The 12,558-nt window shown below is 42.4% G+C and overlaps 2 protein-coding genes across 6 annotated transcripts; both read right to left on the bottom strand.

Annotated features, from left to right (window-relative positions):
* Positions 1-1,167: 1,167 nt before the first annotated feature.
* On the bottom strand, positions 1,168-5,483 carry LOC148380238 (H-2 class I histocompatibility antigen, alpha chain-like). 3 transcript variants are annotated; one of them, XM_088364463.1, is made up of 8 exons: positions 5,247-5,483; positions 4,232-4,522; positions 2,932-3,195; positions 2,513-2,791; positions 2,111-2,419; positions 1,877-1,987; positions 1,717-1,770; positions 1,168-1,642 (listed from the first exon to the last, which is right to left on the bottom strand). In XM_088364463.1, the coding sequence occupies exons 2-8, from the start codon at positions 4,293-4,295 to the stop codon at positions 1,620-1,622; spliced, it is 1,104 nt and encodes a 367-aa protein (XP_088220589.1). In that variant the 5' UTR covers positions 4,296-4,522; positions 5,247-5,483; the 3' UTR covers positions 1,168-1,619. The 3 variants fall into 3 exon arrangements, with proteins under 3 accessions (XP_088220589.1, XP_088220588.1, XP_088220590.1); XM_088364462.1 differs by lacking the exon at positions 4,232-4,522 and having other exon boundaries at positions 5,247-5,480; XM_088364464.1 differs by lacking the exon at positions 4,232-4,522 and having other exon boundaries at positions 1,877-1,982; positions 5,247-5,480.
* Positions 5,484-6,504: 1,021 nt separating this feature from the next.
* LOC148380237 (H-2 class I histocompatibility antigen, K-Q alpha chain-like) lies at positions 6,505-11,476 on the bottom strand. Of its 3 annotated transcripts, XM_088364461.1 has the most exons (9): positions 11,309-11,454; positions 9,593-9,649; positions 9,149-9,412; positions 8,745-9,023; positions 8,329-8,628; positions 8,099-8,221; positions 7,927-7,992; positions 7,591-7,645; positions 6,505-7,497 (listed from the first exon to the last, which is right to left on the bottom strand). In XM_088364461.1, the coding sequence occupies exons 3-8, from the start codon at positions 9,387-9,389 to the stop codon at positions 7,611-7,613; spliced, it is 1,044 nt and encodes a 347-aa protein (XP_088220587.1). In that variant the 5' UTR covers positions 9,390-9,412; positions 9,593-9,649; positions 11,309-11,454; the 3' UTR covers positions 6,505-7,497; positions 7,591-7,610. The 3 variants fall into 3 exon arrangements, with proteins under 3 accessions (XP_088220587.1, XP_088220585.1, XP_088220586.1); XM_088364459.1 differs by lacking the exon at positions 9,593-9,649 and having other exon boundaries at positions 11,309-11,476; XM_088364460.1 differs by lacking the exon at positions 9,593-9,649 and having other exon boundaries at positions 9,149-9,358; positions 11,309-11,464.
* Positions 11,477-12,558: the final 1,082 nt, after the last annotated feature.

Below are 12,558 nucleotides of genomic sequence, written 5' to 3'. Positions count from 1 at the left end.
TTAGCCAATTTCAAAATTTTAACACATAGACACTCATAAACACGCAGAGAACACAAGGACAAAACAAAGGCCCACAACAAAAACACAGTGCACAAACAACATCAACAAACAATGCTGCGCAAACGTCTTCCTCTATTTGATGTTTTGGTTTTACTATTTTTATTTATTTTTTCTCACATTAGTGGCCTTCCAATAAGGTTTGACAACTGTATCATTCACATACATCAGCGTCATTTATACTTTGGGGAAATTTAACAGCCTTGGTCATGCTTCTTGTTTGTACAGGAGTTCTTATTGACTGACCATGACATATTTCGCTATTATATGGGGGGGGTTTCAGGTCTTTTAAATTAGATGCATGTTCTGCATAGGAGCAGAAGGAGCTTCTGCCTCAGGCTCCTCTTCTTGAGCCACGCCTAACAGTGCCTACGCACTATGGCTTCATTGTCTGACAATCATACTTGCAGCCTCAAGTTTGGTAACTTATTTAACGTATACTTCTCATCCCCTGATACATTGTCAGTAACACTTTGACGGCCCCCCATTTTAATCAATTTAGTTTTAAATCATAGGGTTTTCTAAAGATGGAATGTTTCTTTAGTGCGATAACAACTTTCTGTGGTAATTCCTGCTTCGACCAGTTTTCTGGTGAGGAACTCCACAGAAATTTGCCATTTCTTCCCACCATATTACATGCAGCACAATAGCGAGTGATACGTGCTACCATTCACACACACATTCACACCGCGGAATTTTCTTAACACAACGAGGTGTATTTCCGTCTACAAGTTCCATCTGTAGACCGAATTCCTATCACTTGGAATTCACAACAAGGACTCCGCCGTCCTTACCCGGGTACCCTTTTCCAGGGGACTAAAATACCCCAACCACGCGGCCAACAAAGAGGTCTCACCGAGTCTCTGAGAGATTTCTTTTGAAGATTCCGTCAATCATCGCTGCCGAGAGATGCTGAACTGGACGCCGGCCTGGTGGATGAACATTGCTCCCCAGGGCTTTCCTTCAGGCGTCCTGTGACCTCTGCCGTGCACGGATTCGGCGTCTTCAACACTCCTCGGATCAGCGAGCAGATTTTCAGGAAATCCCGGACGAGCCCCCAAAAATGTTGGGTTGACAACATTTAACAGAAATCAATCTCAGAGGCGGTAGGTCTTTCTTGGCTTAGCGTTTTCTCCTGCGCAGAAGGACGGATCACAGACACACAGCAAGTGTGGCAGTGATTCGCAGTCTGCTCTGAGTTTCGGCCGTGCCATTTATTGAGAGAGAAACAAAGGGGCAAGTGTACATGGTCGAGTAGGTTTCCAGACAGGAAAAACATTCCATAGTTATATCCCATTCCCACAGAACAAAGGGGATACTCTTATGGACGGGGCAGTATGGACGTCTCATGACCATTAGCTTAACAAAGACGTAGGGAATACATCGCTAGGGAATACATCGCTGTGCCGTACTCATGACTTCATCTTAAATAAGACCTTTGTCTGCTTCAGCCATCCCATGACAATCTCATGATCTGTACATGTCTAGCTAACTGTGGGGCTTATTGTATAGCGCGGCTAATGACTCCAGTCATTAGCCGGCCATATGCCCCCAAGTCATTTTCACGAGGCCGGATGGTCACATACTGCGGAGAATCAACAACACGATAGTAGTTACATTGAATCCAATGATAAAAAGTATATCATTTCCAACACTTACTTAATTGTACATTTTCTTCTTCTTCTTCCTCTTTCCAAGCTAGAAAGTATATGACTGAAATAAAAGAGAAGCAAGAGGAGATTAGGAATGGTCACAAACGGCGCGAGGCAAACAATGTTCTCTTTGGATGTTCCTGACGGAGGAAACATTTGTCGCTCACCTTGGTTTCTTTTGAGATGCTTGTAGAGGACCACATCCACCAACCACATGGCTATCCCCAGCAGACTGAGGACTATACCCGCAACGGTCCAGGCCTTCTCCCTCTCCTGCTCTTTTTGACAAGGCAAAGCGTGTGCAATGAAGAGAGACACGTGAACGACTGTTGTCTTGATATCGAGTCATCACGCTCGCACCGCAGCCAATCAGACGTGTCTGAGTCACGACAAACGCTCACCCCGGATACGTGCGTTGCTCAGGATGCTTCCGGCATCCAGCTTGATGACGATGTCTTCCGGGAGGCCGTCCAACTGGAACACGCAGTCGTACTCCTGCTCCGCGGCGAGCGTCACCACCACTTTCAGGTGGGCCGAGGTCTGGAAGGTTCCGTCGTGGTTGGGGAGGGTCGCCCCCATCTCCACGTCCTCGTGGATCTCCTCGCCGTTCTTCCTCCAAAAGAGGGACGATGTCCTGGGGTAGAAACCTGTGGCGTGGCAAATGACCGGAGAAGAAGGCGTCTTCTGCAGGAGAGACACCTTGGGAAGCTCTGCCCGCAAAGATGGAGGGAAACGCGTGAGGAGGGCAGGAAAGATGGAGAGAATTTGTAGGAAAGAGGATGTGTGGAGAGAGGACAATGTACCGGTTCTCGTTAGGAAGACCCTCCCGTTTCTCAAGTGCTCCTTCAACAGGAAAGGACACTTCTCAGTGAGGCTAATCTTCATGACTTTATCAAACCCGTCCATTTGGTCCAACTTCAATTTGGTGATGAAAGCTTGTGGATGTGCTGCGATCCATGTCATCGTCTTCGCCTCAAATGATAGAAAGTCTTCTCCATCGTAACAATAGTGCTCCCAACCATCAACCTCATCCGTCTCATTGTCCCATTCACAGCCTTTCATCACCTGAATCATGTGAACACCTGAAAGGATCGCACACAAGATTCAGTGACGATAATCGGAGAGGAGCCAGCACTGACATGTCTGTTTATTAGTCATGAAAAAAAAATGGTATCAGCACATGAAATGAATTTTACGAGCGGGCGCTTGGAGGGAAACAAACCTCCAGTTTGGTTGAAGCGCTTTTTAGCGGTTTCAATGTTGCGTTTCATCATCTGCTCATTCATAATATTGATCGCTGTCTCTGTCTCCCAGAAGTATGGATTATCTTCTGTGATTTTGTTCACCCAGTCATGTTTGGCTTTCGTTTCCCTGTGGTTGCTGTCAAACTGCAGAATCTGAACGCCGTCAACATACGCGGCCTCCAAGAACTCTGGTAGCTTTGCAACTTGAGAGATCGTCGTGAAATAATTGAGCGTGTGAATGACTGAAAGACAAAAACAAAAGCGACACACATGATCTTGCTCTGTTTTTACATTGTGCAATTGATATTTTCAATGATTCTGTCTGCAGTTGGGACATTGCAGCACTTGACATGTTAGAGTTCAATGCCACTCGTCGGCCATTTAAATCCACTTGTGAAAAAATAAAAAGTGTTGCCATTCTTTTTAATTTGCAAAAAAAAAAAAAAAAACAATTCCAATAATGTTATTGATCATATATTGCCTGATTTGAACCTTGTCTCCTGAATATTAATTCAGGAGGCAAGGTTGAAATCTTCTTTGCGAGTTGCATACTTTGGACCCGAATCTGACGTGGGGCCGTGGTAATAGTGGTGTGCGGGGTGAGGAATCACGAAAGGGCTGAACTAGAAGGCTTGGAACCACCTCCCAAAGAAAAAGTATGCAAGTCGCAAATTATTTGAACTTGAAAAAAAAGAGGCAAATCTGAAAAAACAAGAGTTGAACCTAAAAAAAGGTGAATCTGAAAATATAAAACATGAAACTGAAAAAAATAAGACATAAAATGTTGAAAAATAAACTGAGGTGAAACCTGAAAATAGTTTATTCAAAAAATTGACCAGGGTGAAGCGAAACTATTTTCAACTCGAAAAAAACTTTCAAACAAGTAATTTTATCTTGAATGCATTGTTTTATTGTTCAAGTTTTAAGCTCACCGTGTTTAGTTTCAGATTGAAGTTTTATTTTGTTTTCAACTGCGAATTTAGTTTTTTCAAGTACAAACCTTTTGATTCCAAAAGCTTTTCCATATTTAATTGATTGAATATTAATGCAGGTGTACATCACTTTGATTTGTATCGTTTTTATTCACTAAATATTCCATCAGTTCTTATAATAGCATTGTGTTTCCGCCTAACTATGAGAAAACAAGTGTTCTATGTGAAAGAATTTTCCGCAGCAGATGTGTGAGGAATATTCAACAAGAACAAAAAGCGTCAGTTCAAAATCAAGAGCGTCAATTTTTAGGATAATGAAACGAGTTGTAAGCAAAGTACAACTTACCTGGCGTCACGCTGTGAATTTGCACGGCCGCAACAAAGAATGCAAGTAAATTCATTCCAAGCATCAAGTTGTTTGTCACATTTTAGTCAAGCGAAGTATTTGCTCAAACTTATGACTATTCCAACTGGCGGACGCATAATGACCGAAAACTAGAGCCACTTTCCACTGATTGTCAGGAATCTACTGTGTGGTGAAACTGGTTCTGAACGCCATCAACATACGCCATCACCAAGTACTCTGGTAGCGTTGCAACTTGAGAGGCCATCTTGAAATAATTGAACGTGTGTGTGACTGAAAGACAAAGACAAAAATGACACACATGATCTTGCTCTGTTTTTACATTGTGCAATTCATATTTGCAATGACTTTGTCTGCAGTTGGAACATTGCAGCACTTGACATGTTGGAGTTGATGTTTATCCAAGGGCATTCTTTCGCTCAAACCTGTCAGTGAATTGACAATTGTTTGTTTTCTCCTGGTTGTGGATAGATATGCAAGATTCCAGCGCGATGTCCCTCATCAGCAATTTAAATCCACTTATGAAAGAAATATAATTGCCATTCTCTTTAATTTGCCAACAAGAATTCCAAGAACGTAATTGATCATATATTGTCTATTCAGGAGGCTATACAGTGTTTTTCTCTGAAAGATACAACTTGATTGCCGTTACCGCGAAATGTTCATCAGTAATTGCAAAGACTCTACTGTCGAACATTTCATTACTGTACATTAGCTTTTCCATAATTAATCAAATGCATATTCATGCAGGTGTACGTCACCTTGATTTGTGTCACTTTTAAGTTTATGAACTAAGTATTCTAAAAGTTATGATCACAGCATTGTGTTCCCGTCTCACTATGAGAAAACGAGCGTTCAGGTGAAAGAATTTTCCGCTCATAAAATGTTGACGCAGCAGACATGTGAAGACAATTTCACAAACAAATAAAAAATGCATCAGTCCAAAATCAATAGTGTCAATCTCAAGGAAACGAGTTGTAAGCAGAGCACAATTTACCAGGCGTCACGCTGTATATTTGCACGGCCGCAACAAATAATCCAAGTAAATTCATTCCAAGCATTGTTGCGTTTGTTCACGATGTCCGTCGTTGAGCAAGAAGACAAAGATGTGGATCACGCCCGGAGCCCCGGACTGACCATCGGAAGCACCGGGAATATTCCCGAAGCGCCGGCCTCGGATTGTTCTTCTGGACTGCCCGGACTGACCAGGAGGATCCTCAAGCGCTGGTTTCTCTCTTTTATATTATTCCGGAAGGGGCGGCACGCCTGTCAGAGACAGGCCAGCCCACTCAGGGAAGGAGCATGTGAGGAGGGAAAGGCCATTGGTTTACATCAATTAACACCCGCCCCAACGGGTCCAAGGAAATGGTGTGCTAGATTTGTCAGGTGCGGAATTCGGTGCGGCTAGGGAGCGGTGCGAGTTTGGATAATGGCCTTCAAACGTGGTTAAAAGAACAGGCTAGGCGGAGCAGAGAGTCACAACAAAACACGCAAGTGTGTTCGGGAGTGTGGAAAACTTCCACACCAGATACAATTGTATGCCCCAGCGGTACTGCTGTGTTGTGTTACGTCATGACGCACGGGCGTCAGGTCGATACAGCCACACGCTTCGCTGTCGTCCTCTGTCTCAATATTACCTATACATAAATGAACTTTTTTGCCTTGTTGGATGTGGAAAAGCTGAGCGCCGGGTGAACTATTCAGTTTGTTTGAAGCGCTTTTAGTGTTGTCTTTGGAGACCTGCCCATTACTATAGCACTGATGCCCATTTTGTTTTCCCGGTGGTCCGGCTCATCAGTTGTGATGCAATAAAAATACCCCTGAAATTAAGACTGAACGACTTTATTTGAAATCACTTGATGTTCGGAGGGCTTCACCAGAAACTATCAAAGTATGCGATTCCCAAAACAGCTATTGGCTTTTTCACCACCAGATGCTGAATTTCAATATAGTCTTTCATATTTTACTAAAGTCATATTGAAAGTGTCTGGGTGAAGAAAATCTGTGTGGGTGCACACTCTGCTTTTGAGGCTGTAAACAAGGAGGTCACACTGGTTTATCTGCATTTTTGATTCTTGAACAATAATCACAACAAGGTGTGTTGCACCTTGAAAGATGAAGATAAGGAGTAAGCTTTCAAAGCTTTTTTTCAAGTTGCACACTTTTAACCCGAATCTGGCGTGGGGCCGTGACAGCAAGCGTTTTATTGCAAGCGTGTCAGCACCACCACCAACAACAAAAGGCATGGATGTACATTTTACATTGTAAGAATTCTCACATTTTTATTTCCTTCAAACAATCTTTAAAATCAAGCCAGGGTATGTGTGAATTTACTCAATCTGTAAAATGAAAATAATATGTAACACATTTTGAAACGATTGATATCATCACTATTTTCTTATTTACCTGATATATTATCTATTTTTCTTATTTTTTAACAATCACAAATGTATAATAAAACATAATAAATCATAACAAAATATACTTCCTACAGTTTTTAAGGGCTCAAATTCATCCAGAGATCAACTTTCATGATGCAACTTCCAACCGGTGCTAACCAATGACTTGATTTGTTTAATTACACAAAACCAAAGTGAACAAACAAGGGACTTTCCACTTGGGGCGGCCATTTTGCATTTCAACTCTCAGTCCTCAAATGGTAGAGTGGCAAGCTTGTTGCACGCAATTTCCTCCTTCTTGCCTAACTGGTATCTGGTGAATTCCGCGCTTGATGCACGGTACTATACGACAACTGTTGGTCAAATATTCAAAACTACAAACTGGAAATTACAAACATTTTATTTTGAGTCTGTGATATATTGAGTGCACGTGAATTCATTTTTTTAGGAAAAAAACTTCATGAATAAATCCAGGTTGTAAATGCATGTCAGTGCTTCTGAAGGCGTTAGCCTCCAACGGTGGTGAACTTCTCCCTCAGTTTAGAGTACATCCCATTCTTTTCCATCAGCTAGCGGTGGGTTCCTCGTCCCGAACGCCGCCCGCGCCTATCACCGTAATCTGATAGGCCTCAACAGTCTTCAAGTTGTGCGTGATCAGCAGCACGGTTCGATCAAAACACCTCACCAGATCCTGCAGGACCTACTCACGAACCTTCATGAGAATATCTACAGATGTTAGAACCATCCAGAAACTTGACAGGAACATAATGATTGTTGACTTGAAGAAAAAAAACATTTATATTTCCAAATGCGGTGCGATGAGAAAGTCCTCTGAAAGAATTCCAACACCTGAAGAAAGAGGAGCAAAATAGTCTTTCCAAATGTTTCCTAACCCACCTCCAGAAGCCGAAGACCACGTGTAATAAGCATGAGCTAACTTACCATGTGACGGCTACTGCCTCTCATTCAGAAACAGACTCACAGTAGGTGGAAACAGCTAAAAGAGTGCAAACACGACGGGACGTTAAATTACACATGACAACAATTTTGATGAAGAATGTCATGTCCATTCCTTTCAAAGGAAAAAAAAGCATTTGCAAGTGTGGTTGCTGAACATATTTGGCTCGTATCTCAGGGCACCCTTTGACGACAACAATGGTGTGAGCTGACATTTTCTGACGGGACTCCTCATTGACACTTTAGCTTTCAATCGAACCTTGACATGACATGGCTGCCTTGTTATTGTGGCTCAAAGGAAGCAGAAAATATTTTACTTACTTAATTGTCCTTCTTCTTCTTCTTTTCTTTTTGGCTTTTCCTCTTTACAAGCTTGAGAGTATATGACTGAAATAAAAGAGAAGCAAGAGGAGATTAGGAATGGTCACAAACGACGCGAGGCAAACAAGGTTCTCTTTGGATGTTCCTGACGGAGGAAACATTTGTCGCTCACCATTTTTTCTTTTGAGATGCTTGTCAAGGATCATCGCCACCACTACCACCGCCATGACCATCGCCACCAGATTGAGGACCACCAACGGGACGGCGATGGCCACCGCATTCTTCCAGTCTTGCTCTTTTTCACAAGGCAAAGTGTGTGCAATGAAGAGAGACACGTGAACGACTGTCGTCACAAGAGCCCTACAGCCAATGGGACGTGTCTGAGCCGTGACAAACGCTCACCCTGGTTGCTCAGGATGCTTCCGGCATCCAGCTTGATGACGATGGCTTCCGGGCCGCCGGCCAGCCGGAACACGCATTCGTACTCCTGCTCCGCGGCGGGCGTCACCTCCACTTTCAGGTGGGCCGAGGTCTGGAAGGTTCCGTCGTGGTTGGGGAGGGTCTCCCCCATCTCCACGTCCTCGTGGATCTCCTCGCCGTTCTTCCTCCAAAAGAGGGTCGATGTCCTGGGGTAGAAACCCGTGGCGTGGCAGGTGACTGGAGAGCAAGGTGTCTTCTGCAGGAGAGACACCTTGGGAAGCTCTGCACGCAAAGATGGAGGAAAACGCGTGAGGAGGGCATGAAAGATGGATAGAATGTGTCAGAAAGAGCATGTGTGGAGAGAGAGAGAGCGACAGAATAGAGAGAGGACAATGTACCGGTTCTCGTCAGGAAGTCCCTCCCGTTCCTCAAATGTGTCTTCAACAGCACAGGACACATCTTAGTGTATGTAGTCTTCCTGATTTGATTCTCCCCGTCCCTTTGGTCCCACTTCAATTTGGTGATGAAAGCTTGTGGATGTGCTGCGACCCATGTCATCGTCTTTGCCTCAAATGATAGGAAGTCTTCTCCATCGTAACAGTGGTGCTCCCAACCATTAACCTCACCCGTCTCATCGTCCCATTCACAGCCATACTTCACCTGAATCATGTGAACACCTGAAAGGACCACACGCAAGATTCAGTGACGATAATCGGAGAGGAGCCAGCAGTGACACGCCTGTTTATTAGTCGTGAAGTGTACCAGCACATGAAATGAATTTTACGAGCGAACGTAAACAAACCTTCAGTTTGGTTGAAGCGCTTTTTAGCGGTTTGAATGTTGCCCTTCATGATCTGCTCATTGTGAATATTGATCTTCGTCTCTATGTCCCAGAAGTACGGATTATCTTCTGTGATGTTGTTCACCCAGTCATGTTTGGCTTTCGTTTCCCTGTGGTTGCTGTCAAACTGCTGAATCTGAATGCCATCAACATATGCGGCCTCCCAGTACTCTGGGAGGTTTGCAACTTGAGAGCCCGTCATATAATAATTGAGCGTGTGAATGACTGAAAGACAAAAACAAAAGTGACACACATGACCTTGCTCTGGTTTTATATTATATATATATATATATATATATATATATATATATATAAATTATTATTATTTTTTTAATATATGTACATCCTTGTCTACGGTTCAGAGACGTGGAGAAGGACGAAAAGGACGTGGCAGAAGATACAAACCTTCATCAACTGAGCATCTTCAGAATCAGATGGCCAGACAAAATCAGAAATGAAGAACTGTGGCAGAGAGGAAGACAGGAGCCAGGAGAGAAACAAATCCTGAGGTGAAAGTGGGGATGGATCGGACACACCCTGAAAAAAACGGCAGCTACTACCACAGGCCAGGCCCTGACTTGGAACCCGCAGGGGAAGAGAAGGAGAGGACGGGCCAAAAACAGTTGGAGACGGGACACTGAGGCAGAACTCAAGCGCCTTGGAATCAGCTGGGAGGAGGCAGATAGGACTGCCCAAAACCGTGTTAAATGGAAAAGAGTCGTCGGTGGCCTATGCTCCATGGGGAGCGATGAGCCTAAGTAAGTAAGTAAGTAATCTTGTGCAATTCATATTTTCAATGATTCTGTCTGCAGTTGGAACATTACAGCTCTTGACATGTTGGAGTTTGATGCCTCTCATTTAAATCCACTTATGGAAAACATTTAATTACATATCTTTTGCCATTCTTTTTAAGTTTGCAAAAAGAAAAACAATTTCAATAACCTTATTGATCATATATTGCCTATATAATATTCAGGAGGCAAGGTTCAAATCTTCTTTGTGAGTTGCATAAGGACCTCAATGACTTTTTAGACTTTGGACGCGAATCTGCGTGGATCGTGCTACTTGCACCACGGGGCGTGCAAACATGAGTGACAGCTGAAGTGGACGGACTTGCAACCACCTCCTGTCAGGAGCGGAATGCCGTCACCTGCCTCTCGCTACTTGTCTTCAATTTTAGTCCTGTCTGCGTGTCACTCTCCGTCGGATTCTTCTCGTCTCATGTCTTCTTGTTTCTAGTCTCCACTCTGTTCTGTTCTAGTCCCTAGTCGACCCTCTAGTCTAGTGGTTCTTAACCGGGGGTGCTTTTCGGTGATAATGGTCGGGTAACCGCAAAAAGTGAAAAATTCTGCAAATCAAGACGTCATTGTGTTCATTGGCATTAGGGATAATGCTAATGAAGCCTTATAGCTGCAAAGTAAACCAATTCTTATTCTTATTACTATAATTATTTAATATATATAATATATAATACTTTTTATTGATTTATTATTTGTATTTTATGTAGTTTTAATTTTTTTGTAAGTAATAAAGTTAAGTACTGTTAAACGAATAACAATACACAATAAAAACTTGGGAAGCTAACATGATTTTGACAGGTATGCTTCAGATCAGTTTGGTGAATTGAATGGGGTGCGAACAAGGAAAAAGGTTAAGAACCACCGCTCGAGTCTATCTTTTGAGTTCTTCAATAAACCCTGGTCCAAGCTGCATTTGGTCGCCCAGCTCCAATCACTTCATGACAAATGTATTGTTTTATTTTTCAAGTTTTAAGCTCAGCGCGTTTAATTTCAGATTCAAGTACGAGTTTGGTTTTTTTCAAGTACAAAACTTTTGACCCCAAAAGCTTTTCCATATTTAATCGATTGGATATTTCTGCAGGTGTACATCCCTTTGATTTGTATCGTTTCTATTAACTAAATATTCCAACAGTTTTTATAATAGCATTGTGTTCCCGCTTAAATATGAGAAAACGAGTGTTCGGGGTGAAAGAATTTCCCGCTCATAAAATGTTGACGCAGCAGACGTGAAGAAAATTTAACAAACAAATAATAAATGCATCAGTTCAAAATCAAGAGTGTCAATCTTAAGGAAACGAGTTGTAAGCAAAGCACAACTTACCAGGCGTCACGTTGTATATTTGCACGGCCGCAACAAAGAATGCAAGTAAATTCATTCCAAGCAACAAGTTGTTTGTGCCGTTTTAGTCAAGCGGTGTATTTGCTCAAACTTGTGACTATTCCAACTGGCGGATGCATAATGACAGAAAACTGCATACGCGCGTTGGTGACTTTCCACTGATTGTCAGGAATCTACTGTATTCTGTGTGGTGAAACTGGTTCTACTGGTAATTAGCTTCGCCGCCGTATTGGATGTGGAAAAGCCGAGTGCCGGGTGAACTATTCAGTTTGTTTGAAGCGCTTTTAGTGTTGTCTTTGGAGACCTGCCCATTACTATAGCACTGATGCCCACTTCGTTCTCCCGGTTCTCCGGCTTATCAGCCGTGACGCAATAAAAAATACCCCTGAAAATAAGACTGAACGACTTTATTTGAAATCACTGATCGCCTATTCTGTATGATGTTCGAAAGGCTTCACAAAAGCTAACAATGTACGCCATTCCCATAACAGCTGTTGACTTTTTTTTACCACCATTGGCCAAACGCTTAGTTTCAAATTAGTCTTTCATATTTTACTCAATTGATACTGAAAGTATCTAGTTAGTGTGTCTGTTTGGGTGAACACCTGATGTTTACTTGTCTGCTTTTCAGGCTGCAACCAATGAGCTTCTTGTCGCACTGGTTTATCTGCATTTTTGACTGTTGAACAATAATCACAACATGAATCAAGCAGTGTTGCACCTTGAAAGATGAAGTATGAATGATCGGATTTACCATTCAAAGCTTTTTTTTCAAGTTGCACACTTTTAACACAAATCTGGCATGGGGGGGCGTGACAGCAAGCGTTTTATTGCAAGCGTGTCAGCACCACCAACAACAACAAAAGGCGTGGATGTACATTTTACATTGTAAGAATTCTCACATTTTTATTTCCTTCAAACAATCTTTAAAATCAAGCCAGGGTATGTGTGAATTTACTCAATCTGTAAAATGAAACTAATATGTAACACATTTTGAAACTATTGATATCATCAGTATTTTCTTATTTACCTGATATATTATCTATTTTTCTTATTTTTTTTCAAATGTATATCATAATAATAAATTGCTTGATGAAAGAGTCTTAAGGTTTTTAAAGGCTCAACATCATCCAGAGATCAACTTTCATGATGCGACTTCCAACCGGTGGTAACCACTGACTTGATTTGTTTAGTTGCACAAAACCAAAGTGGACTTTTCACTTGGGTTGGCC

The sequence above is a fragment of the Syngnathus floridae genome, chromosome 21 (genome assembly GCF_059516105.1).
Source record: "Syngnathus floridae isolate MCC-2025c chromosome 21, RoL_Sflo_1.0, whole genome shotgun sequence".
Classification (NCBI taxonomy): Eukaryota; Metazoa; Chordata; class Actinopteri; order Syngnathiformes; family Syngnathidae; genus Syngnathus; species Syngnathus floridae.
The sequence above is the reverse complement of the archived record's forward strand: the minus strand, read 5'-3'. Positions and strand labels throughout refer to the sequence as shown.

What these genes read in the sequence shown, in the direction of transcription:
- LOC148380238 (XM_088364463.1), bottom strand. Translation starts at nt 4,295, where the DNA reads ATGCTTGGAATGAATTTACTTGCATTCTTTGTTGCGGCCGTGCAAATT. An exon ending in GGTCTTCCTAACGAGAACCG is followed by an intron (nt 2,420 to 2,512) that starts GTACATTGTCCT and finishes CTTTGCGGGCAG; the next exon opens with AGCTTCCCAAGGTGTCTCTC. An exon ending in GCATCTCAAAAGAAACCAAG is followed by an intron (nt 1,771 to 1,876) that starts GTGAGCGACAAA and finishes CTTTTATTTCAG; the next exon opens with TCATATACTTTCTAGCTTGG.
- LOC148380237 (XM_088364459.1), bottom strand. Translation starts at nt 11,363, where the DNA reads ATGAATTTACTTGCATTCTTTGTTGCGGCCGTGCAAATATACAACGTG. An exon ending in AATATACAACGTGACGCCTG is followed by an intron (nt 9,413 to 11,308) that starts GTAAGTTGTGCT and finishes TTTGTCTTTCAG; the next exon opens with TCATTCACACGCTCAATTAT. An exon ending in AAGCATCCTGAGCAACCAGG is followed by an intron (nt 8,222 to 8,328) that starts GTGAGCGTTTGT and finishes CTTGTGAAAAAG; the next exon opens with AGCAAGACTGGAAGAATGCG.